Source organism: Thamnophis sirtalis, unplaced genomic scaffold (assembly GCF_051295495.1).
Source record: "Thamnophis sirtalis isolate CommonGarterSnake01/CBP01778 unplaced genomic scaffold, rThaSir2_p1.2 scaffold_3, whole genome shotgun sequence".
Taxonomy (NCBI): domain Eukaryota; kingdom Metazoa; phylum Chordata; class Lepidosauria; order Squamata; family Natricidae; genus Thamnophis; species Thamnophis sirtalis.
Genome location: NW_028261383.1, coordinates 24,313,984 through 24,337,785, shown reverse-complemented (window position 1 = coordinate 24,337,785; position 23,802 = coordinate 24,313,984). Strand labels below are relative to the sequence as shown.

Sequence of the window (23,802 nt, the reverse complement as noted above, 5' to 3'; positions counted from 1 at the left end):
GCATCTATTCTCTGTGAATTGCGTCGTGGACGTTTGCAAATGGTGAGAAGACTTCATTCTTTCAGTCCTTCCCTCCATTTGCCGTTTTCTTGCCAAAGCCTGCTGGGAGATTGCATTCCCATAGGGTCTCAGCAGCCCTTTGCAAACTGCCTTTGTTGGCACCAACCAACTTGGGAGGAGTGGGTGTGTCCCTCCGAGGTACTGTTCCTACAGGCAAAGGCTTTTTGCAAAGGGCTGCCAATGCCTACAGGACATTTGCCAATGATTTGCCAATGAGAAAGCAACCCTAAGACGTCGCGCACAGCCTCTCAGGGCTGCTTTCTTGGCGCCAAATTCCTTGTCAAGCTGATCTGGAGCAAGAAAGCAATGAACATGTGGGCGAAAGCAGGGAGTGATGTCATTCAATGTACGAGATTCAATCCCACAACTTCTCAAGTTTCGGATGGAATTGGTAGGATCCATTACATTCGTAACCCGAGAACTACCCATATCCAGCAAGTTCTGCTGCTAATGACCAGATAGGCATTATCACACTAATATGTTGCCATTTTTTCCTTCCTCCTTCCCGTTTAATACAATTACATATTTGCCTACAAAAAATTAGGCAAATACTTTGTAGTCAAATTAAATAGTCAATTTCTCAGTTGGATTTAGAGAGGAACTTTAGAAATAAAATTCAAACCTTTTCTACACTCATCACTTGGGGCCTCATGTGGATTTTCTTGTGTGCAATAAGGGTGGAATTTTTCCTGAAGCACCATCCACATTCGGGACACTCAATGGTTTCTCCCCTATGTTTCCGCTCAAGACCTTCCCCCGGTACCTCGGCTGGTACCGTGCAATTGGAATCCAGGTTTGTCCGAATCCAAGCGACTTTATCTGTTAAATACTGGACAAATTCCTCAGCTCTACCTTGTAAAAGTTCATCCCCGTCCCTCCCTTTCAGGAGGGAGCGGGTTATCCTGAACAAGGCGGCTGGGCACGATTCAGCGGATGCAATAAGAGCGGCAAAATGCGCACATTTCGCCGCCCTTATTGCCACGAGATGGGTCCTGATAAAGGCTCTCATCAGTGCTCGATCTGACTCGGAGTTACTGGCCCTCCAGTGTCGCTCTAGGCGTCTCTTTTGGCGCTTCATCTCCGGAGTTCCTCAGTGAACCAAGGAGCCCTCCTGGATCCGCTGTCACGGAGAGGCCATAAAGGCACAATCCGGTTTAGAGCCTCCGCCGCAGCTGTATTCCAAGCAGCGACCAAAGACTCAGCCGGACTGTGGGCGAGAGAATCAGGTATCTCACCAAGCGCCGTCTGAAATCCCATAGGGCCATCAGGCCTGCTGAACTGGCAATGAGAAGCACACAGGGCCCGGGTGGAAGGCAGCCTTTTCTGCAGCAGCATCCTCCCCTCTTTGGATTGACCTGCAGCAGAGACGGGCGGGACTCTGCCTTTGCAGAAATGGAGTGGGTGCATGTGCAACAGCCTCAGTATGTCTGCTTGCCCTCCCACAGGATCTCCGCCACCCCTCTCAGCTCCAGCACAGGGTCATTTTGAGGCATCAATGCTGCCGCATTAGCGCAAGGGAGTAGGAGGGGGGATTAGAGATAGCTGGGATGGTGGAGTCATAATAAAATATTTTCTCCTGAGAACCAAGAATGTTCTCATACCTGGCCAGATAAAGTAGGAGTGTTGTCACCAGACCATCGGACGCTGCAGTGATTGGGGTATATGACTGTTTGGGATTGAGAGGAAAACTTTTAATTAGGTGAAAACAAGGGGTTCCTCAGAGTTGGGAGGGCCACAGGATCTCTGCCACCCCTCTCAGCTCCAGCACAGGGTCTGCATTTCCAGCAAGGGCCGTCCACCCAATGACTGGCCAGATTGGGCTGGACGCCGACCTCAGAAGGCAAGCAGGCATGGAGGACCACCAGTAAGGCAATGTGGAAGGCAGGGAAGCATGGCAGTCACCTGCTGGGGCAAGGAGGGGTACTGTAGGCTTTCAGCAACCCCTGCACAAGCTCCATCAGTGCCCACCATCTCCTCCATCTTTCCCGAGTCTTCCTGCTGCCTGGTAGGCCGGCTAAGCGGTTGGGGCTCAGGCCTCCAAATATGCAGCTCCAAATGGAGCAAAAAGTTTCCTGACATTTTAGTAGAGAGTTGGTTTAATGTCAGGGTTCAGAGAAATAGATCCATCACAAGCAAACCTCAGAGGCAGGTAAATTCCTAAAAGAATATCTTTATTGGAAATATCAAATTGGCACAAATCTGGTTAAAATCAACTCTGAGGGACCCCTTGTTTTCACCTAATTAAAAGTTTTCCTTTCAATCCCAAACATATAGCCCAATCGCTGGACTTTCATACAGTTTCTTCTACAGCATTTTGAAATTTGGAGGCTTGTTTTGTGTATTTTGTAATTTGATTTTAATTATCATATTTTTCAGAGTACAAGACGCACTGATGTATAAGACGTACCAAGATTTTGAAGAGGTTTTTTTTTTTAAAAAAAAATTTGCACTCTGCAGACTTCCCAAAAATGGCTGGTTTTTTTTTCCGAAAACAGGCCCATTTTTTGTAAAAAAAAAAAAAAAAAAAAGTGGGGAGCATGCATAGCCTTTAGGAGGGTTATAGAGTGCTCCTGGGGGCTGGGGGGGGGACAAAAAGAGGCAAACATTGGCCCATTTTTGCTCATTTTTCCTCTCTCCAGCCCCCAGCAGCACTCTGGAAGCCTCCTAAAGACTATGCATGGCCATTTTTGCAAAAGGGGTGGGGTTTCCAGAGGCTGTATTCAGTGTATGATGTACCCATATTTTCATCCTCTTTTTTGAGGGGAAAAAGGTGCTTCTTATACTTTGAAAAATACGGTAGTTGGTCTCCCAAAGGCCGGCAATGATTTGGGGTTTTTAATCTTGTTTAGCAAATGTAATTAATCCTAGATGCTGACTTCCTTGGGGTTCTATTCCTGTCTTGAATGGATTACCAAATATGCATTTCTAAAAGTTGGTCCCTTTGTTTCTCCTTGGGGCAGAGAGCTGAGGCTTTGAGAATCTTTTTTATAAACATGTTTCTCCTTTAGGGAAAATATAATATTCTGCCTTTTTAATATTTCCTAACATATATCATTCTTCTAAAGGGGGTTGCTAACTTTCTTCAATTGGAAACAATATGGAACTGATAATGGCACTGCTGTCTTCTGTGATTTTTTTAACCTCTGTGGGAAGGGAACTTCACCAAGAGAGTGTTGCTTTAGGAAGACCAGTACAGCCCATAACCAAACTGGAAGTCACTAGAATAACAAAGCCAGGATACATTAACAAACCTCCTGAGAATAATTACTGGGATATCAGGACAATTAGAAATAGCTGCAGAGTACAAAATAATACAAAAGACCTAGGAAGTGCAGGAAGAAGTTACCATTAAGAGAGGAAAAGGTCAGAGTGACAACAAAGACTGATTAGCTCAGGGTGAAGATGTGAAAATAGGAAATACAGTAGAAGACACTAGAGCTCATCCCTGCCCCATGGGAAGTACTTTAGGGCAGAGGAATAACAAAACACAAGATAGGATTAGAATCGTTAGCAAAAGCACTCACAAAAAGTGATAAAATAATAGTACAAACAAAACAAAAGGACTTCAACGAGGAAAATGGTATAAAAATATAAACTTACTGTATGACGGGGTCAGCTCAACTAGGAATGCTAATCTACATCACTGTCAGTCTTGCTTTCCTGAAATAATAAAGACAACTTGCTTTCAAACGCCGCTTGCTTTGATTCTAAATTCATTCACTCAGCCAAGGACACTCTCCCAGATGGGAAATCCAAACCCGCAGAGGAAATCTTTTTCCATTTAACACCATCTTCAAAAAAAAAAGGAGGGGGGGAACAAATCCAGGAAATTACAGACAGATCAGCCTGACATTAATACCTGGTAACATCTTGGAAAACATATCCAGACAACAAATCTGTGAACAACTGGAAGGAAACAAAATTATAACCAGTAACCAGTAGGGTTGATTTAAAACATTATGCCAAACAAACCTTATTTAATTGTTTGACAAAATGACTAATTAGTGGACCAGCGAAATGCTGTGGATATCATATACTTAGATTTCAGTAAAGCATTTGATAATGTAGATCATAACCTACAGTAGTGGCCAAAATTGTGGAAACCTTTTGGGAAAAGTTTATTTTTGAGGTTTGATGGCTAATAACATATTTTGGGGTTATGCTTTTTATTTTATGGTTAATACCATAAATTATATATCAATGAAAAGATATTTTAATCAAAAATGTACTGCAATAACTTTTATGAAAGATTTTCTATTAGAATAGCAGTTATAAAGAAGAAAAGTGAAATGTAGAAAAAATGGTGTAGTGGTGAAGGCACCAGGTTAGACACAGAGAAACAGACAGTTCCAGTCCCACCTGAAGAGCAAAATCATCTCAAGTTTAGGAAGCAGAAAAGGGGGGAAACCACTCCAAAAACCCTTTCCAGGGAAACTGCAAGGCCAGACATTACAGACTGACCCAAAGGCACTAAAAACAAAGCTAAATAGCGTCAAGTATCACTACTTCACGGGGCTCAGTTGCAAAGGTCGGTCGCTAGGAATCGAAAAAGTCCGGCTGCCATATAATCACTAAAACATCTTCCAAAAAACAGGACAAGCATGTTTTCCCACCTCCTATCGCTTGAGGGCGGTCAGGCAACATCTGTGCCTAGAAAGGCATCAATTCAGTAGTATCGTCCGTGCTTGAGCTTAAAAAAAAGAGTTTTCAACCATCGAGTACATCATTGCTAGAAAGAATGAGAGTAGAGAAGAAGCTCAGGGGAACTTCCTCTTGGATCGCTTATGGGAGGAAGGAGGTGTGCAGAGCGGCTTTTGTGCTCTTCCCAGGATCGAAGCAGCAGCTGGAGGGTGAGTGGAGGGCCGGTGGGAGGAGAGTCCTGGAGCAAGTCGGACTCTTCGGTTCCCTCCACGGCCTGGAAGCAGAGAAGCAACTGGGCTGAAGCATCTCAGCTGCTGCAGGTTCCTTCCCTCCCCGAATTTAAACCCACTGGTGCTGCCCGCTGTGAAACTGGTGGCTGCAATTTTCCTCCTGCTGGGAAGATTTTAAAAATCTTTCTTAAAATAAGGAGGATTCTTTGGGAATGGCTTCCCTCCAGAGGTTGTGGGTGCTCCCTTCACTGGAGGGTTTTAAGAGGAGATTGGACAGCCAATTGCTCAGAATCGAATGGGGTCCCCTGCCTGAACAGAGGATGGACTAGAAGACCTCCAAGGTCCCTCCAAACTCAATTATTCTGTTATGGACCTGATGTTTTCTGGGCAACAAGGTCGGACTAATGTTCCTCTGGTCTTTTCTGCGTTTATTGTTTTACCTCCATTTCTAACTAACAAGTACCTGTTTCGTATTGGTGCCCCCCTCCCTGTAATTCACCAGCTTCAACTGTGCTTAACACTGCACATTTCTTAAAAAAATGAACGTTTGGAATGTTTTTATTATTCAGCTGTACTCATTTATAAAAGTTATTGGCCACCAACCTTACCATGACATAACTATGGAGGGGCTTAGAGACATAAAAGATACATACATATTAAAATACATTAAAGGTGCAGATGTAACTTGGCTCTGTCCTGTGACATCATGCTTCATGATTGGGTCGCTTAGTGACACAGATTCCGGGCCCAGTTGCAGTCAGTAAGTGAGGACTACTTCAATTGGGATGTCACCAAAGGGGTTGTGGAAAGTATTTACTTCCCTTACTTTGAGCTCATGGCTTCAGCTGTTGCTTCAAATCTTGCAGAGGCTTTCGGCATCATTTCATCCATTAAAGTCCTCACATCTGTAAAGTTAGTGTCATGCAGATTGACAGGTGTGGCTCAGTAAAATCAAGTGTGTCTGTTGAGAAGCCAATGCTTTTATTTATCTGAACAAAAACTTTCCAATGAAAGTTTCCATGGCCCCAGAAGCCTGTTGAGGCCTGAACTTCAGCCTTGCCATCTGAAAACATGAGCAATCATCAAATTCATCAAGTTCCTGATTAACATTTGTGCAGAAGGTTTGACTGTAACAATTTTAATTATTTTTTTAGGGTTGAAAGACATGGATTATCTCCCTATTGTAGATGTGTGCATTTTTATTTCTCTCTGAGTGTATTTGTCTGCAAACGTATAATCTCTCATGAGTCATGTGGAAAAGAAAGTATACTCTCCTTGACTTCTATGATTTTACGTATCAGGACGTAGTAAAAATCAGTTGGTCCTTAGAAGTTCTTAAAAGTTGATAAATATAATTACAGATGAACAACAACAACACCTGACATGTTACATCAGATCATCATTTATTTTATAAAAAGAAAGGCAAAATGGAGAAGTCATGTGTGAAAAATGTATGACTCAATAATTTGTAGAACCAACTTTAGCAGCAACAACTAGAAGTAATTCTTTTCTATGTGACTTTATCAGTGTCTTGAAGTGTTGTGGAGGAATTTTGGCCCTCTCTTCTTTACAATATTGCTTCAGTTCATTAAGATTTGTGGGTGTTTTTTTATGCACAACTCTCTTGAGGTCCCTTGTCGTCCTCCCCGCCCAAGCGGCAGCGGCTCCATGGGACATGGAGTAAGGCAAACTCCCTGTCAAACAGTAAGGCAAGTCGTGGAATCGGAATCAGTCGGGTGAAGTTACCACTGTCATCCATGCCCTTGGTGCGCTGCTCACTTACATGGGCCAGCCTTACTGTTTGAAGGCTGAATGAAGCCTTCAAATGAGCTCCCTGAGTCCTAGGGAGAAGGGCGGCATATAAATCGAATAAACCTAAACCCAAGCACTGCGGGGCCAGGCACTTCACACCCGCGTCCAGCCCACCAGAGTTTGCTGCGCCGGGGCAGGAATGAGACCATGTCCCACAGACCCTGCTGCTGCATGAGCGGGGAGGACGATGAGAAGGAGAAGAACGGTGATGCTTTGTGCTGGCTGGGCAGGGAGTGAGCAGGTCATGCAGTGCTGGCTGGGCTGGGAAGGGGGCAATCATGGCTACTGCCAGCAGCAGCTTGAATACCCTGACTGAAGCTAGTGTTCGCCATGCAGGGGGGGAAATGAGAGGCCCTGTTGTCCCGTAAAGCCTGTCACTGCTTGAGTGGGGAGGAGAACAAGGAGAAAAACAGCTACTCAGGTGGCTCCTGCCCCCCCTCCCCGCTGCCAGCAACTTGAATGCCGCGACTGAAGCAGGGATCCGCACTCTCTCTCATACACAAACAGAGTTTGGAGAGCCCCCTTCCTCTCTCTCTCTGTCTTGCTGCGGCAGAAGTTGCAGCGCTTCAGTGCCTTGCTGGCGGGGCACCCAGTTAAGCTGGTACAGGGATTGGTGGGGGAAGCTCCATACCTACTCTCCGCCTTGATTCATACTCCACTCCCACTGCCTCACTCCCAGCAACCTGGGTGCCCTGGCTGAAGATCACTCTTTCTCCCATAAACACTCACTCAGTCTCTCTCCTCTCTCTCTGTCTGTCTCTGTCTCTCTCTCTTGTCTCATTTGCATGCAAACATCCCAACAAGGTCTCATTAAGTAGTTAAGTGGAAAGTAGTTTGCGGTGGGGAGACTAGCAGGAGATTGGCAAACACTTTTTGCGCTGAGAATGAAAGTTTCTGGGTCCCTGACTCTGCAAAAGAGGATGGGTGCCTGAATCTGCATGATATTATAGCATTCAAGAGTGTCCATTCTCAGCATGAAAAGCCTTTCCAAGCCAAATCTCCTCTCCCGTCCTCAGAGGCAAAGAAACAGAGGAGACAGATGTTTGCAAGGTAAGTGAGTCCTTGTGGCAGGAAGGGAAGGAGAAGCAAGTGGGCAGGAGAGGCCTTGAAGGCCTGTTCTATCACTACGCACCCCCCCCCCCATGGCCTTCCCCACCCTGAGATACCTCATCTGCACCTTGGTATTCTTGAATTGTGAGCTCTTAAGAAAGTTTCCCATCCTTGTGTGTTGCAAGCAGCTATTTCCAGTAGGGAAAACAGGACAAAGGAAGTGGAGAAAATTATTTTCCTTTGCTATATTTCCAATCTGAATTAGACCATGGCAGGGTCCCTACAGGAGAGCCTTTTTAATGTGTATTAGTAGAAAAGCAACTAACTTACTTCTGTTCTTAAATGCTAAAAGCTATTGCACAATAAAAACAGGAGTTCTAATCAACTATTAGAACCATCATTTTGACAGTTTTGCTATACCGTAGTGTGGACACCTCTACGAACTGCAGGCATGGGATAAACTGAAGGTAGTTTGTTTTCAGTCTTTTAAGTGGCCACAAACTACTAGCAAAAGTGGCATTTGATCACAAGGCGAGGAGGCATTGAGAAATGATTTCCCTTTTGCATGCGAGCATCCAAGAAGGGACAGGAAAGATAAAGAAAAAGAGGGGAAGAGAGCAAGGAAAGAAAAAAGAAGGAAAGAGAGCAAGGAAGAAGAAAGGAGAATAAAGAGGAAAAGCCGCCAGTTTCACATCCCTGATATTGGGTCTCCCGCTTGAGCAGCGGTTGGATTAGAAGACCTCCACGGTCCCTTCCAATTCCTGTTCTGTTCTGTTGCGATGATATTTTTTATTCCTGGATAAGTATAATCATAGAAATCAAATAGGTTGTACTTTTTTTCCCACTTGACTCTACTTGAAAAGAACCCTTTGCACGGCTAAGAATTTGTGATTGACCCAATCAACAAGTGAATTTCATCATTTTTCATTGTAATAGAAACATTTTTCTTTTTTTCCTCATCTTCTGCAACCATTTTATGCACAATTAACGATATACTTTTATTTGAATCTTATAGACAAAGAAGATAGCAATAGGAGCACTCTGGACACTGAGGATAACAAGCAGCATTGAAAAGGAAAACAAATCAGTCCAGAAATCAAAATGTTTTCCATTTCCTTCAGAGAGCCACACAATTCTTCAACTTCCTCAGCAGGTGAGAGAGAAACGAGAGAAAATCTAGAAGAGATTTCTAGCTGGGAAACGGAGCATGTGAATTCAAGCATATATTACATGAATGATCAAGGGAGATTATTTTTCCATTCAGCAAAAGAGGGAAATATCTGGAAGTTACTGGGGAGGAAAAGGACAATTGGAAAACCACGTAGAGCAGACAGTGTGACAGGCAATGCTCTGGGAGGAAGAAAACGGCTTGAAACAAAACACCACCAAACAAGGGACCATTCATATTTTTGATCTCTTCAGGAATATGTGTTGTGAAAAAGCTCCATAGACGTGCCAGTTGTGGGAAAGATACAACTTGAAAATCACAGTTGATTATGCATGAGAAGATCCAGACTGGAGAAAAGCCATACAAATACTCTGAATGTAGCAAAACCTTTGGTCACAACAACTCCGTTTTGTTTCATGGAAGGATCCACACAGGACAGAAGCCCTAAAAGTGCTCCCAATGCAATAAATGCTTTAGCAAGTATGGCAACGTGGACTCACACCAAGGAAAAACTGTTTGAATGTCCTGAATGTGGGAAATGTTTCTGTGATAAATCCAAACTGGTTACACACCAGAGGACTCACACAGGAGAGAAACCCTTTCAATGTCCTGATTGTGGTAAAGGTTTTAGTCAGAATTCCAATCTGTTGGCACACCAAAGGACTCACACAGGAGAGAAAGCTTTTGAGTGTCCTAATTGTGGAAAAAGTTTTAGTCATCATTCCAGCCTGGTGACACACCAAAAGACTCACATAGGAGAGAAACCATTTGAATGCCCTGATTGTGGGAACTGTTTTAGTCAGAGAGGCATCCTGGTGAGACACCAGAGGACTCACACAGGAGAGAAACCCTTTCAATGTCCTGATTGTGGAAAACGTTTTAGTCATCGTTCCAGCATGGTGACACACCAAAGGACTCACACAGGAGAGAAACCCTTTGAATGTCCTGAATGTGGTAAAAGTTTTAATCAGTTTTCCAGCCTGGTGACACACCAAAGGACTCACACAGGAGAGAAACCCTTTGAGTGTCCTGATTGTGGGAAAAGTTTTAGTCATATTTCCAGCCTGGTGAAACACCAGAGGACTCACACAGGAGAGAAACCCTTTGAGTGTCCTGATTGTGGGAAAAGTTTCAATACCAATTCCAGTCTGGTTAGACACCAGAGGGTTCACACCGGAGAGAAACCCTTTGAGTGTCCTGATTGTGGTAAAAGGTTTAGTCACATTTCCAACCTGGTGAAACACCAGAGGACTCACACAGGAGAGAAACCCTTTAAATGTCCTGATTGTGGGAAAAGTTTCAATACCAATTCCAGCTTGGTGAAACACCAGAGGACTCACACAGGAGAGAAACCCTTTCAATGTCCTGATTGTGGGAAAAGTTTTAGTCAGAATTCCAACCTGTTGGCACATCAAAGGACTCACACAGGAGAGAAACCCTTTGAGTGTCCTGATTGTGGTAAACGTTTTAGTCAGAATTCCCATCTGTTGGCACACCAGAGATCTCACACAGGAGAGAAACCCTTTGAGTGTCCTGATTGTGGGAAAAGTTTCAGTGAGAATTCCAGTCTGGTTAGACACCAGAGGATTCACACAGGAGAGAAACCCTTTGAGTGTCATGATTGTGAGAAATTTTTCAGTCAGAATTCTAGTCTGGTTAAACACCAGAGAACTCACAGGAGAGAAACCGTATGAGTGTCTAGACTGTGGGAAAGATTTCAGTATTAGGACTAGCCTTCTAAATCATATGCTTATACACACAGGAGAGAAACCATTTTAGTGTCCCGAATGTGGATGGTGCTTCAGGAAAAATTCCACCTTTATTGCATATAAGAAAATCCACATGAGGCCAAGTGATGAGTTAATCTCGTACATTGAACGACATCACTCCTTGCTTTTGCCCACACATTCATTGCTTTCTTGCTCCAGATCAGCTTGACAAGGCATCTGGCGCCAAGAAAGCAGCCCTGAGAGGCTGTGCGCGACTTCTTGGGGTTGCTTTCTCATTAGCAAATCACTTGAGGATGGCGTTCCTGTAGGCTTTGGCAGCCCTTTGCAAAAAGCCTTTGCCTGTAGGAACAGGACCTCGGAGGGACACACCCACTCCTCCCAAGCTCAGTTGGTGCCAACAAAGGCAGTTTGCAAAGGGCTGCTGAGGCCCTATGGGAATGCAATCTCCCAGCAGGCCTTGGCAAGGAAATGGCAAATGGAGGGAAGGACTGAAAGAATGAAGTCTTCCCTCCATTTGCAAACGTCCACGCTTCAATTCACAGAGAATAGATGCCTAAAGTGTGAGATTACTCAAGACTACTGACCTTGCGTGATCTCGCGGTACGTTAGGCCTCTGTCTTCTGTAATGCAGGCAAATAAAGCACAACAGAGAGATTTTTGCAAGGTAAGTCACTCTCCACAGGTAAAATGCCTGTGAAGACTCAGCTGGGGGTGGGGAGAATAGGGGTGAATATAACAGAGCCTCTGCGGTCGTTCGTAAGGATGAACAACAGCCGTGGTGCTCCAGTATTCATAATTTCGGGATTTGTTTGTAAATGCTGAGGGGAAGGGGGGGCTTATCGTGTAACTTTGAACATTTGCTAAGAGAACGCTTGTAACCCAAGGATTCCCTGTATTTATTTTTGTAGAAATTGTAAAAATCTTTTTGGAGTGGTCGCTGCCAAGGATTTAGGATTGAAGAGTTTCAATGGGTGAGAGACTAAAGGAAGCCAACTTCATTGGTGCTGGCCAGAGATGCTTCCAAGCACACCCATGTTAAATGTCTTGTGCATCTGTAACTTTGCATACACAAAAGTTTTCATTAGGTCAAAGAGAGGAAATCATGTAACCAGCAGGGCTAGAAAAGGGGGGCTTGGGAAGAGGAGATGACTGTCTATATATGTTGAGAGAAATGTTTCCAAAAGGCATTTCAAAGGGTTGGAAGAAAGATTGTTAATACAGATCTGCATGATAATACTTGCAACAGCAAAAACACCATTTGAAGCTTGATACACGCTGCACACTGGATTCCACAAAAGAATTGCCAGTCCACTGAGCAGCCCTGACCTAAAGCAGAACTGCAGCTTACATATCGTGGGTGTTCTACATTACAAAGATATAAAACGGGTAGGAATCAACTTGATGTTGGAATATTTTTGATAATCTCATTTGGAGACCTCATTATTCTAGGAGAGGAGTCGGTGCTAACTTTCTACACTACGTATTTCTTCACTCCCGAGATTTCATTCCATTGGTGGTACATGCTTTAAAACTGGTTCTCCTTCATATTAGGGTTAACTTGTGATTTTGTAGACATGTTCTTTTCTTGGAAACAATATGGAACTGATAATGCCACTGCTGTCCTCTGTGATTTTTTTAACTTCCATACCTAGCAAACAAAACATAGGATTTTGTACACTATCCATGGTGCACTATCCATTTATAATCCTGACACAACTGTGTTTAACCTAGGATTTTTTAAATAATAGCTATCGAACACTTTTTGGGTTGTTCAGTTTTATAGACCTTCCTTGCTTACCACTTACTACTCAGCCTTCACAATTACACTGGTACTGAAAAAGTAGACTTACAAGTGTTTCTCAAAGTTGTGGCCATCACAGTTATTTGGGGGCAGCCCTGGCTTGCAATTACGATAGTTGCTGTGTCCCAAAGTCATGGAATCGCCATTTGGGACCTTCACAATTGGCTTCCAAGAAACAAAAATGACAGGAAGTTGTAAGTCACAGTCATGGTACATTGCACTGAACGGAACATGGTGATTTGCTTAATGACCACAGCTACAACAGATATTGTAAGTTGCCATGGTTATGTGGTCAGTGTACTGTGAGAAGCAATCACAAACCCACCCACCCTGAGAATGAAATGTTTTGGGGAATATTAAAGAGAGGCAGAATATTATATTTACCCAAAGGAGAAATGGAGGAAAAAAAATCTTAACAAAGGCAGAAAGTATCTTCAGAGATTTTGTGCCTATTAAGAAATCCAGGCCAGCCTATTCACAAAGAAAAAACCTTCAGCTCCAGTTGATGGGATTAAAATTTGCCTTCCCCCACCCAAATTCTAAGGACAGGATTTTTAAGGACCTTTTAGGATACAATGGATGGAAACTGATCAAAGAGAGATTCGAGGAATCGAAAAGGACCTGCTGCCATGGAATCACTGAAAACATCTTCCAAACACCTTGATGGAGATTGGACAAGTGTGTGTTTCCACCTCCTGTCGCTAGATGGCGGTCAGGCAACATCTGTGCCTAGAGAGTCTTCTATACCATGCTTGCGCCTAAAAAAAGGAGTTTTAAACCATTGCTAGAAAGGATAGGAGGAGAGAAGCGCAGAGGAACTTCCTCTTCCGGATGACTCATGGGAAGAAGGAGGTGTGCATGGCGGCTCGTCTGCTCTTCCCATGCTCGAAGGAGTAGCTGGAAGGTGAGTGGAGGGCCGGTGGGAGGAGAATCCTGGAGCAAGTCGGGCTGTTCGGTTCCCTCCACGGCCTGAAAGCAGAGAAGCAACTGGGCTGAAGCATCTCAGCTGCTGCTGCTGCAGGTTCCTTCCCTCCCCGAATTTAAGCCCACTGGTGCTGCCCGCTGTGAAACTGGTGGCTGCAATTTTCCTTCTGGTGGGAAGATTTAAAAAACCTCTTTTAAATTAGGGGACTGGAGACTAAAACATATGAAGAATGGTTGCAGGAACTGGGTATGTCTAGTTTAATAGAAAGAAGGACCAGGGGAGACATGATAGCAGTCTTCCAATATCTCAGGGGTTGCCACAAAGAAGAGGGAGTCAACCTGTTCTCCAAGGAACCTGAGGGTAGAACAAGAAGCAATGGGTGGAAACTAATCAAGGAGAGAACAATTTAGAACTGTGGAGAAATTTCCTGACAGAACAATTAATCAGTGGAACAGCTTCCCTCCAGAAGTTGTGAATGCCCCAACACTGGAAGTCTTTAAGAAGATGTAGGATAGCCATTTGTCTGAAATGGTATAGGGTTTCCTGCCTAGGCAGGGGGTTGGACTAGAAGACCTCCAAGGTCCCTTCCAACTTTGCTATTGTATTATTGTATTAATTAAGGTTGATTCTTTGGGAATGTCTTCCCTCCAGAGGTTGTGGGTGCTGCCATCACTGGACGGTTTTCAGGGGAGATTGAACAGCCGTTTGTTGCTTGTACTGATATGCTGTGCTTGATTTTTGTCAAACATGTCACTGTGCATTATGGCCAAACATCTCCACTTTGGTCTGGTCTGTGCAAAGGACAGTGTTCCAGAAGTCTTGTGGTTTGTCCAGGTGCAACTTTGCAAATCTCAGCCATGTTGCTATGACCTTTTTAGGGAGAAGAGCAACCCTTCCAAATGAACCATAGTTGTTCCGTTTTTTCTAATTACACTGTCATGGATCTTGATATTTAACATGCTAACTGAATCCTGTAGAATCTGATACATAACTTTTTAAAAAAATTGCTCTGGCCATTGCATTGTCTGGCCTTGGGGTGAATTTTCTTGTGTTGAAAGAAATGTCCTTCTGGGTTCGGCTCCAAGTGGGGAAGAAGACACTGGAGACATGGAGGCTGCTTGGAAAGATGGCTTATTGTTGGACAGGGCCACGTGGCTTGAGCCCTGAACAGAAAAGGTGATCACATGCTTCAATGTTGATGGAGAAGAAGAGAGAAGGGCTGAGGAAGGGGCTTGCTAGGCTTTTATACCCTGTTCAGTCCCACCTCTCTGTTTCCTGTTCCTGTGTAAGAAATGTATTCTGACTGGTTGTCAGACTCCCATGGTGCCATGCAGGGGGCTACTCTCTAGGCTGTGATGAGTTCTCAGTTGCCTTGTGGTCAATTGAGTAATATCCCTTCCCCCTACAGCTGCAGTGAGGAGAAGTCTTTATTATGTAAAGTGGGCTGGCCTGATCATCTTAATGGCCCATTAGCTGGGGATGGGCAGAAAGCTATAGGCAACTATTCTGTCTTTTGAAACATGTTTCTTTTCACATCCAGAGAAATATTCTGCCTTTTCAATATTTCCTAGGATATTTCATTTTTCTGGGAGAGGGCTGGATGATAACTTCCCACAATCCCTCTTTTTTTTTTCCAAAACATGTGAGTGGAACATGTTTTGACAAAAGATTAAAGTTGGTCAGATGAGGGAGACTTAATTCTTCTGATGAAAAAGCATTGAGAGAGACAGTAGAGGATCTCTTCAGTGGCTCCCAGATAGCTTTCAACCATGAAGGTCTAGCAACCAGGGCACAAATTTCTGGAAAGAAATTTACAGTATCCAATTTTCCATGCCAATTAGTATCAGATATCATTTTCTGTGAGCTTTCAGACAGGTTTTTAAAAAAAAGCAGAAATCCCAAAAATTATTCACAGCCTTGCTTTCCCTTTAAGTTACAGGCTGCCCATTTTAAAAGGGATGGTTCTTCAACCTGCCCTGGCTCTTATTTTAGTGAGGCCAAATTGAGTTCAGATGGTGTGCAATCCAGGTTATCTAGTATTTGTAAAATTACACAGAATGAGCCTGGGGACTCCTGTAGACTCCCTACTCATGAGACCACCAGTGCAACATATCCTGTTTTACTGGGCAGCGTGGTTTGGGTTTTTTTGTCACAGGGAGGGCTTGGGGTTTTTGGAGATCCTCTTTGCCAGCTCTTCAACTGGGGGAATTGCTTGAGGGGAATTGATCCTCCCCCAATGGGATTAAAAGGGAGAAATCCCTGTTTAGGCTTTTGTGCCTGGGGCAAACATCATCTCTCTCTCTCTCTCTCCCTCCCTCCCTCCCTCCTCTCTCTCTCTCTCTCTCTCTCTCTCTCTCTGTCTCTCTCTCTCTGTCTCTCTGTCTCTGTCTCTCTCTGTCTCTCTCTCTCTCTCTGTCTCTCTCTGTCTCTCTCTGTCTCTCTGTGTGTGTGTAGCTGGTTCTACAATGCAGAAAATACAGACATTTTGGACAAACTTTCGCTCCCACTAGACAGAAATCTAAGGTGTTCAAAATTGCTGTACTATCCAGGCAACTATTCTGTCTTTTGAAACATGTTTCTTTTCACATCCAGATAAATATTCTGCCTTTTCAATATTTCCTAGGATATTTCATTTTTCTGGGAGAGGGCTGGATGATAACTTCCCACACTTGGATGTCCAGTCTTGAGAAGATTGGCAACTACCGTATTTTTCGGAGTATAAGACACACCGGAGTATAAGACACACTAAGGTTTTGAAGGGGCAATTTTAAAAAAAGTAGGTAGGTAGATAGAGGGAAAGAGAGGGAGAGAAAGAGAGAAAAATACAGTAGGTAGGGGGAGAGAGAGGGTAGGTAGGTAGATAGAGGGATAGCGAGTGAAATACAGTAGGTAGGTAGGGAGAGAGATTATATATGTAGGTAGGTAGAGGGATAGAGAGAGAGAAATACAGTAGATAGGTAGGGAGAGAGAGTAGGTAGGGAGAGATATTGCGTGTGTAGGTGGGTAGAGAGATAGAAATAGAAAGAGAGAAATACAGTAGGTAGATAGAGTGTGTAGATAGGTAGGTATACGGATAGAGAGAAATACAGTAGATGGGGAGAGAGTAGGTAGGTAGGTAGGTAGAGGGATAAAGAGTATGAGAGAGAAATACAGTAGGTAGGTAGGAAGAGAGGGTAGGTAGGTACGTAGATGTTTCCAGGTGTATTTATCCATGTGCCCAAGAAGGAAACAGCTGACAATCTGCAGCACCTTGTTTCTGCTGGCACAGCACTTGATCAATGTAATTCTCATCAGTCAGTTAAAGAGCTTTTGGAAAGGAAAAAAAAGTTTTTGCACTCTGCAAACCTCCCAAAAACAGTCCATTTTGGGGGGGTTTGCAGAGAGTTCTGGGGAGCGGCAAAAACGAGCAAAAAATGGCTTGTTTTTCATGAAAACGGGCCTGTTTTTTGAAAAAAAAACTGTATACAAAGCCTTATAGAGTGCTGCTGGGGCGGGGGGGCAAAAAACGGGCCATTTTTTGCTTATTTCTGCCCCCCCAACCCCCAGGAGCTCTCTGAAAGCTTCAACAAGTGTATGCATGGCCATTTTGGTGAGGGGGCAGCTCTTCAGAACACAAAAAAGTGCTATATTCGGTGTATAAGACGCACCCAGATTTTCAGCCTCTTTTTTGAGGAAAAAAGGTGCGTCTTATACTTTGAAAAATACGGTATCTGGAATATTTCCCACTTATGAATAATCTTCCTCAGTGTAGAATGATGGATTTTAAATTGTTTGGAAATGGCCTTGTAAACATTCCCCAAAAATATGTCTATTCTGTAACCACCTGTAAAAAGATTCCCAAATTGAATAATAATCAGTTTGTTCTTTCTCTTTGATAGCCAGTGTCAAACTGTTCCATTTCTGCACATTCTAATATTTTCTTAATCACATTCTCCTCTTTAGGGATCTCTTCACTTTTCCAATTTTGTGCAAATGCAATCCTAGCTGCTGTTATAACATGAATAATCAAATACAATGGCCTTTTAAACCTTCCCAAATTGATGGGCAGCAACAATTGCTTCTCTAAGATCCTTGCTGATGTCTTTATTCTTTGGCACTGTTTTAACACACACCTCAATGCCGGAGACCAGGAAACTCCTACAACTTCGGCTTTTATAGATGTAGTCATACTTGCTGATGATCAATTGACCAGGTCAAAGTTTGCAGCAACAATCACATCAATTGATCAAGGGCACTTTATTAGCAGTGCTTGGCTGTCACTGTGGTGCTCCATCACTGGAGGCTTTTCAAAAGAGACGAGAGAGTGACTTGTATGAAACAGTATAGGGCAGTGATGGCTAACCTTTTTTGGCTCCCATGCCAAAAGCTGGGGGAGAGCAGGGGGGGTTGTGTGCGGGCATGCCCACACCCAAAATTCAATGCGCGCAACACCCCCGCGCATGTGCGTGCAACCAGCAAACCACCCATCACTTTTGGCACAGTTTTTTTGCCCTCCCCAGGCTCCAGAGGCTTTCTAGGAGCCTGGGGAGGGTGAAAACAGCCTCTCCCCCCCCCCCCCCCCCGGAAGCCCTCTGGAGGCTTCAGGAGCTTCCCTGAAGCCTCAGGAGGGTAAAAAAGGAACTATGGGGAACCCAGAAGTTTGGGAATGGTGACTTCCGGGTTCCCCATGGGGCCGATGAAGCCTCCAGAGGGCAAAAAACGGATCTACGGGCAAACCAGAAGTCACTTCCGGTTTGCTCATAGGGGCAGTTTTTGCCCTCCGGAGCCTTCAGGGAAGCCTCTAGAAGGTCCGAAAAATTGACCTACGGGGAACCTGGAAGGTTAGGGAATGGGAACATCCAGTTTGTCCGTAGCTCTGATTTTCTTTTTTTTTTAGATATACTTTTTTCCATTTTCATAACATATTATCACATGTGTACTATTACATACCCAATATCCTATTGTACTAAGTAGTAATTACACCAGTTCCTCTTGCCATCAACGCCCAAAAAGATAACAACCCATTATTAGCTCTTCTGCTCTCCATACACCTCTTTCTTCTACCTCTCGCCTACCTCCTTTCTTCCCTGCATCACCCTTTTCTACTCTTCTTCCCCTACCCTTCTCCTTCTCCTCTCTCTTCATTCCACTCCTCCTTATCCTCTTCATCTTCCTCCCTTACCCTCCTATCCCTCTCTTCCTATCTTTCTTCTCTCCTTTCCCACTCTTCCTCTCATTCACTTGGTGTATTTCAGCTTCTGAGCAAACTCCATTCTATGTTGATGGTATTTATGCATCCCTATCAATATACTTAACATATCTTAGGTTTAAAGAAAAAATAAGAGAAGACAGTATACATGTGCAATCATATTACATTAAAATCTAACACCCCTCGTCAAGCCTACTATTCATCCCTCCCTCCCCCCCAACCCCTCCCCACCTTCCCTCCCCCGACTTCCCAGAACCCATACACGGTATAAATCTTTAACAAAAACCGTCTAAAATATATTGGGAAAAAAGAATAAAGAATTGATAACAGCTTTACATTGAACTTAGCTCCTCCTTGCTAGGCTAACTTTAAACAATTTATATCATTCCTGATCTTAATCATAAGCTATCTGGAATTTCTTAGTCCCATATTTATTTTGTATATAATCGATCCATTTTTTCCAGTCTCGTTTATATTTCTCGTTTGATTGGTCCTTAAGATATGCAGATATTTTAGCCATCTCGGCTAAATTTATGACTTTCAATGTCCATTCTTGAATTGTAGGCAAATCTTCCTTCTTCCAGTATTGCGCCACCAACAATCTAGCTGCAGTTATTAAATGCAAAATCCAATTAATCTCTACAGCTGTACAATCAGTAATTATACCTAACAAAAATAACTGAGGGGTAAACTTATTCTTTTTTAAAGAACATTTTGCATAATCCACCATATTTTTACCCAAAATGCCTTAACCTTTTTGCAAGTCCACCATATATGAAAATATGTGGCGTCGAGTGAATCACATCTCCAGCATTTGGGTTGTAAGTTTGGATACATAGAAGCCAACTTTTTGGGATCTAAATGTCATCTGTAAAACATCTTGTAAAAAATTTCTCTCAGGTTTTGGGCTTGTGTAAATTTTACATTTCTTACCCAGATCCTTTCCCATGTATCCAACATTATTGTTTCTTCAATATTTTGAGCCCACTTTATCATACAGTCTTTAACTAATTCTGTTTCGGAATCCATCTGTATTAATACATTGTATAGTCTCTTTATATGCATTAAGCTTTGATCTCTTATTTGTTTAAATAAATTATCCTCGAGTTGCATAAAACCAATTTTGTGATCTGTTTTCCACCTGGCCTGTAGTTGTCCATACTGGAACCATATTTGAAGGATTTGGGGGGCAAAAACCGGCCCTTCAAGTAAGCCAGAAGTGACCATGTATATGGTTTCCTGCTTGAGCAGGGCTTGGATTAGAAGACCTCTCAAGGTCCCTTCCAATTCTGTTATTCTCTTCTGTTGCAATGATATTTATTATGTCTTGATAAGTAAAACCATAGAAATCAAAGAGGGTGTAGTTTCTTTTTCACTGGACTGTATTTGAAAACAACCCTTTGCCCTGCTAAGAATTCATTGATTGACCCAGTCAACAAGCGAATTTCTCCATTGAATGGATCTGGGTAGTCTTCCATGTGTCAAATGAATCATGATTAATGTAAAATTATTGTAGGATTGTGGCATGTTTCCTTTTTCATTGTAACATAAGCTTTTTTCCTTTTTTTCTAATCTTCTGCAACCATTTTATGCACAATTAAAGATACACTTTTATTTGAATCTTATAGACACAGAAGATGGCAATAGGAGCACTCTGGACACTGAGGATAACAAGCAACATTGAAAAGAAAAACAAATCAGTCCGGAAATAAAAATATTTTCCATTCCCTTCAGAGAGCTGCACAATTCTCCAACTTCCTCAGCAGGTGAGAGAGAAAATCAAGAAGAGATTTCTAGCTGGGAAACATAGAGTGTGAATTCAAGCATATATTACATGAATGGTCAAGGGAGATTATTTTTCCATTCAGCAAAAGAGGGAAATATCTGGAAGTTACTGGGGAGGAAAAGGAGAATTGGAAAACCACGTAGAGCAGACAGTGTGACAAGCATTGCTCTGGGAGGAAGAAAACAGCTTGAAACAAAACACCACCAAACAAGGAACCATCCATATTTTTAATCTCTTCAGGAATATGAGTTGTGGAAAAGCTCCATAGACGTGCCAGTTGTGGGAAAGATACAACTTACAAATCATAGTTGATTATGCATGAGAAGATCCAGACTGGAGAAAAGCCATACAAATATTTTGAATGTAGCAAAACCTTTGGTCACAACAGCTCCGTTTTGTTTCATGGAAGGACCCACACAGGACAGAAGCCCTAAAAGTGCTCCCAATGTGATAAATGCTTTAGCAAGTATGGCAACGTGGACTCACACCAAGGAAAAACTGTTTGAATGTCCTGAATGTGGGAAATGTTTCTGTGATAAATCCAGCCTGGTTACACACCTGAGGACTCACACAGGAGAGAAACCCTTTGCTTGTCATGATTGTGGGAAATGTTTCTGCGATAATTCACACCTGGTTACACATCAGAGAACTCACACAGGAGAGAAACCGTTTGAATGTCCTGATTGTGGGAAATGTTTTAGTCAAAGAGGCATACTGGTGAGACACCAGAGGACTCACACAGGAGAGAAACCCTTTCAATGTCCTGATTGTGGAAAACATTTTAGTCATCATTCCAGCCTGGTGACACACCAAAGGACTCACACAGGAGAGAAACCCTTTGAGTGTCCTGATTGTGGGAAAAGTTTTAGTCACAATGCCACCCTGGTGAAACACCAGAGGACTCACACAGGAGAGAAACCGTTTGAATGTCCTGATTGTGGGAAAAGTTTTAGTCGGATCTCCAGCCTAGTGACACACCAAAGGACTCACACAGGAGAGAAACCCTTTGAGTGTCCTGATTGTTGTAAAAGTTTTAGTCACTATTCCAGCATGGTGACACACCAAAGGACTCACACAGGAGAGAAACCCTTTAAATGTCCTGATTGTAGAAAAAGTTTTAGTCAGCATTCCAACCTGGTGACACACCAGAGAACTCACACAGGAGAGAAACCCTTTGAGTGTCCTGATTGTGGTAAATGTTTTAGTGACAATTCCAGCCTGGTGAAACACCGGAGGACTCACACAGGAGAGAAACCCTTTAAATGTCCTGATTGTGGAAAAAGTTTTAGTCAGCATTCCAGCCTGGTGATACACCAAGGGACTCACACAGGAGAGAAACCCTTTGAGTGTCCTGATTGTGGTAAATGTTTTAGTGACAATTCCAGCCTGATGAAACATCGGAGGACTCACACAGGAGAGAAACCCTTTAAATGTCCTGATTGTGGAAAAAGTTTTAGTCAGCATTCCAACCTGGTGACACACCAGAGAACTCACACAGGAGAGAAACCCTTTGAGTGTCCTGATTGTGGTAAATGTTTTAGTGACAATTCCAGCCTGGTGAAACACCGGAGGACTCACACAGGAGAGAAACCCTTTAAATGTCCTGATTGTGGAAAAGGTTTTAGTCAGCATTCCAGCCTGGTGACACACCAAGGGACTCACACAGGAGAGAAACCCTTTGAGTGTCGTGATTGTGGTAAATGTTTTAGTGACAATTCCAACCTGGTGAAACACTGGAGGACTCACACAGGAGAGAAACCCTTTAAATGTCCTGATTGTGGAAAAAGTTTTAGTCAGCATTCCAACCTGGTGACACACCAGAGAATTCACACAGGAGAGAAACCCTTTGAGTGTTCTGATTGTGGTAAATGTTTTAGTGACAATTCCAGCCTGGTGAAACACAGGAGGACTCACACAGGAGAGAAACCCTTTAAATGTCCTGATTGTGGAAAAAGTTTTAGTCAGCATTCCAGCCTGGTGACACACCAAAGGACTCACACAGGAGAGAAACCCTTTAAATGTCCTGATTGTGGAAAAAGTTTTAGTCAGCATTCCAGCCTGGTGATACACCAAGGGACTCACACAGGAGAGAAACCCTTTGAGTGTCCTGATTGTGGTAAATGTTTTAGTGACAATTCCAGCCTGGTGAAACACTGGAGGACTCACACAGGAGAGAAACCCTTTAAATGTCCTGATTGTGGAAAAAGTTTTAGTCAGCATTCCAACCTGGTGACACACCAGACAACTCACACAGGAGAGAAACCCTTTGAGTGTCCTGATTGTGGTAAATGTGTTAGTGACAATTCCAGCCTGGTGACACACCAAAGGACTCACACAGGAGAGAAACCCTTTGAATGTCCTGATTGTGAGTAAAGTTTCAGTACCAATTGCAGCCTGGTGTCACACCAGAGAGAAACCCTTTGAATGTTCTAATTGCAGAAAAAGTTTCAGTCAGAATTCCAGCCTGGTGACACACCAGAGAACTCATACAGGAGAGAAACCATATGAGTGTCCAGACTGTGGGAAATATGTCAGTAGTATGACTAGCCTTCTAAATCATATGCTTATACCCACTGGAGAGAAACCCTTTGAATGTCCTGAATGTGGGAAATGTTTCAGTCAAAATTTCAGACTTCTGAGACACCTGAGGACGCACACAAGAAAGAAACTGTTTAAATGTCCTGATTGTGAGGAACATTTCAATCACAATTCTAAGCTGGTGACACACAAGAAGGTTCACAGAGGAAAGAAATCCTTTTGTGAGACTCAAGAAATATAACCTATTGATCAATTAAGATTCAATAAGTCCTATGGATAATAGAAGGCCCCAGAAGAAAGTGATATGAACCAAAGATTTCAGCTTGGATGATTTCAAAATTTACCAGAAATATATGTAATCCTTCTGAACCGTTTCTTACTCTGAAATATGTTTTTGCAAAATATGCACTTGTATGGATTTGTTTAAAATAGGAAGAATGAAACTGTTAGAAATAAAGAATTGAAAGTAATGTTACACCGATGTTCACAGAGAGTGACAGTTTGTGAGGTTGTGAAGCAAGGATGTAGTTAGAAGAATAGTATAAAAGATAAGGTTCAAGATCGGCTCGGAACTCTTTGATTTATAGCAATCCTTACGGGACTTGCTATTTCTCATTGGCCCTCTGCATTAATATATTAATGCAGTGTATTATTGTTATTATCTATTCATTTCCAATGTTACAAATTATTAGAAACAATAAACCTCTGATCTTAAAGTAAGAATTTTTTCTTGTGTTGTTTCCTTTGTTTCCTATTGGAATTTTCCTATCACACTTTGGATGTCCTGATTGTGGGGAAAAAAATTCAATCACCGTTCCCATCTTATGAGACACCTTATGAGACTTTCCCTTATGACTGTGGGAAAGATCTCAG

General features: G+C 43.0%; 2 protein-coding genes and 1 pseudogene across 4 annotated transcripts in view; 2 read left to right on the top strand and 1 right to left on the bottom strand.

The window, feature by feature from the left end:
• The window catches only part of LOC148047635 (uncharacterized), a 152,786-nt gene that overhangs the window by 42,217 nt on the left and 86,767 nt on the right, over positions 1 to 23,802 (bottom strand).
• Positions 4,917 to 23,537, top strand: LOC148047639 (uncharacterized). 2 transcript variants are annotated; one of them, XM_087711630.1, is made up of 4 exons: positions 4,917 to 5,326; positions 8,809 to 10,515; positions 16,261 to 16,273; positions 21,609 to 23,537. In XM_087711630.1, the coding sequence occupies exons 2-4, from the start codon at positions 9,294 to 9,296 to the stop codon at positions 22,762 to 22,764; spliced, it is 2,391 nt and encodes a 796-aa protein (XP_087567756.1). In that variant the 5' UTR covers positions 4,917 to 5,326; positions 8,809 to 9,293; the 3' UTR covers positions 22,765 to 23,537. The 2 variants fall into 2 exon arrangements, with proteins under 2 accessions (XP_087567756.1, XP_087567755.1); XM_087711629.1 differs by lacking the exons at positions 4,917 to 5,326; positions 8,809 to 10,515; positions 16,261 to 16,273 and adding an exon at positions 20,245 to 20,371 and having other exon boundaries at positions 20,474 to 23,535.
• LOC148047637 (uncharacterized) overlaps positions 20,314 to 23,802 on the top strand; it is a 50,160-nt pseudogene continuing 46,671 nt past the window's right edge. The window contains exon 1 of the transcript XR_015695836.1: positions 20,314 to 20,371. The product of XR_015695836.1 is annotated as an uncharacterized LOC148047637 (transcript). The remainder of the gene's footprint in view (positions 20,372 to 23,802) is intronic.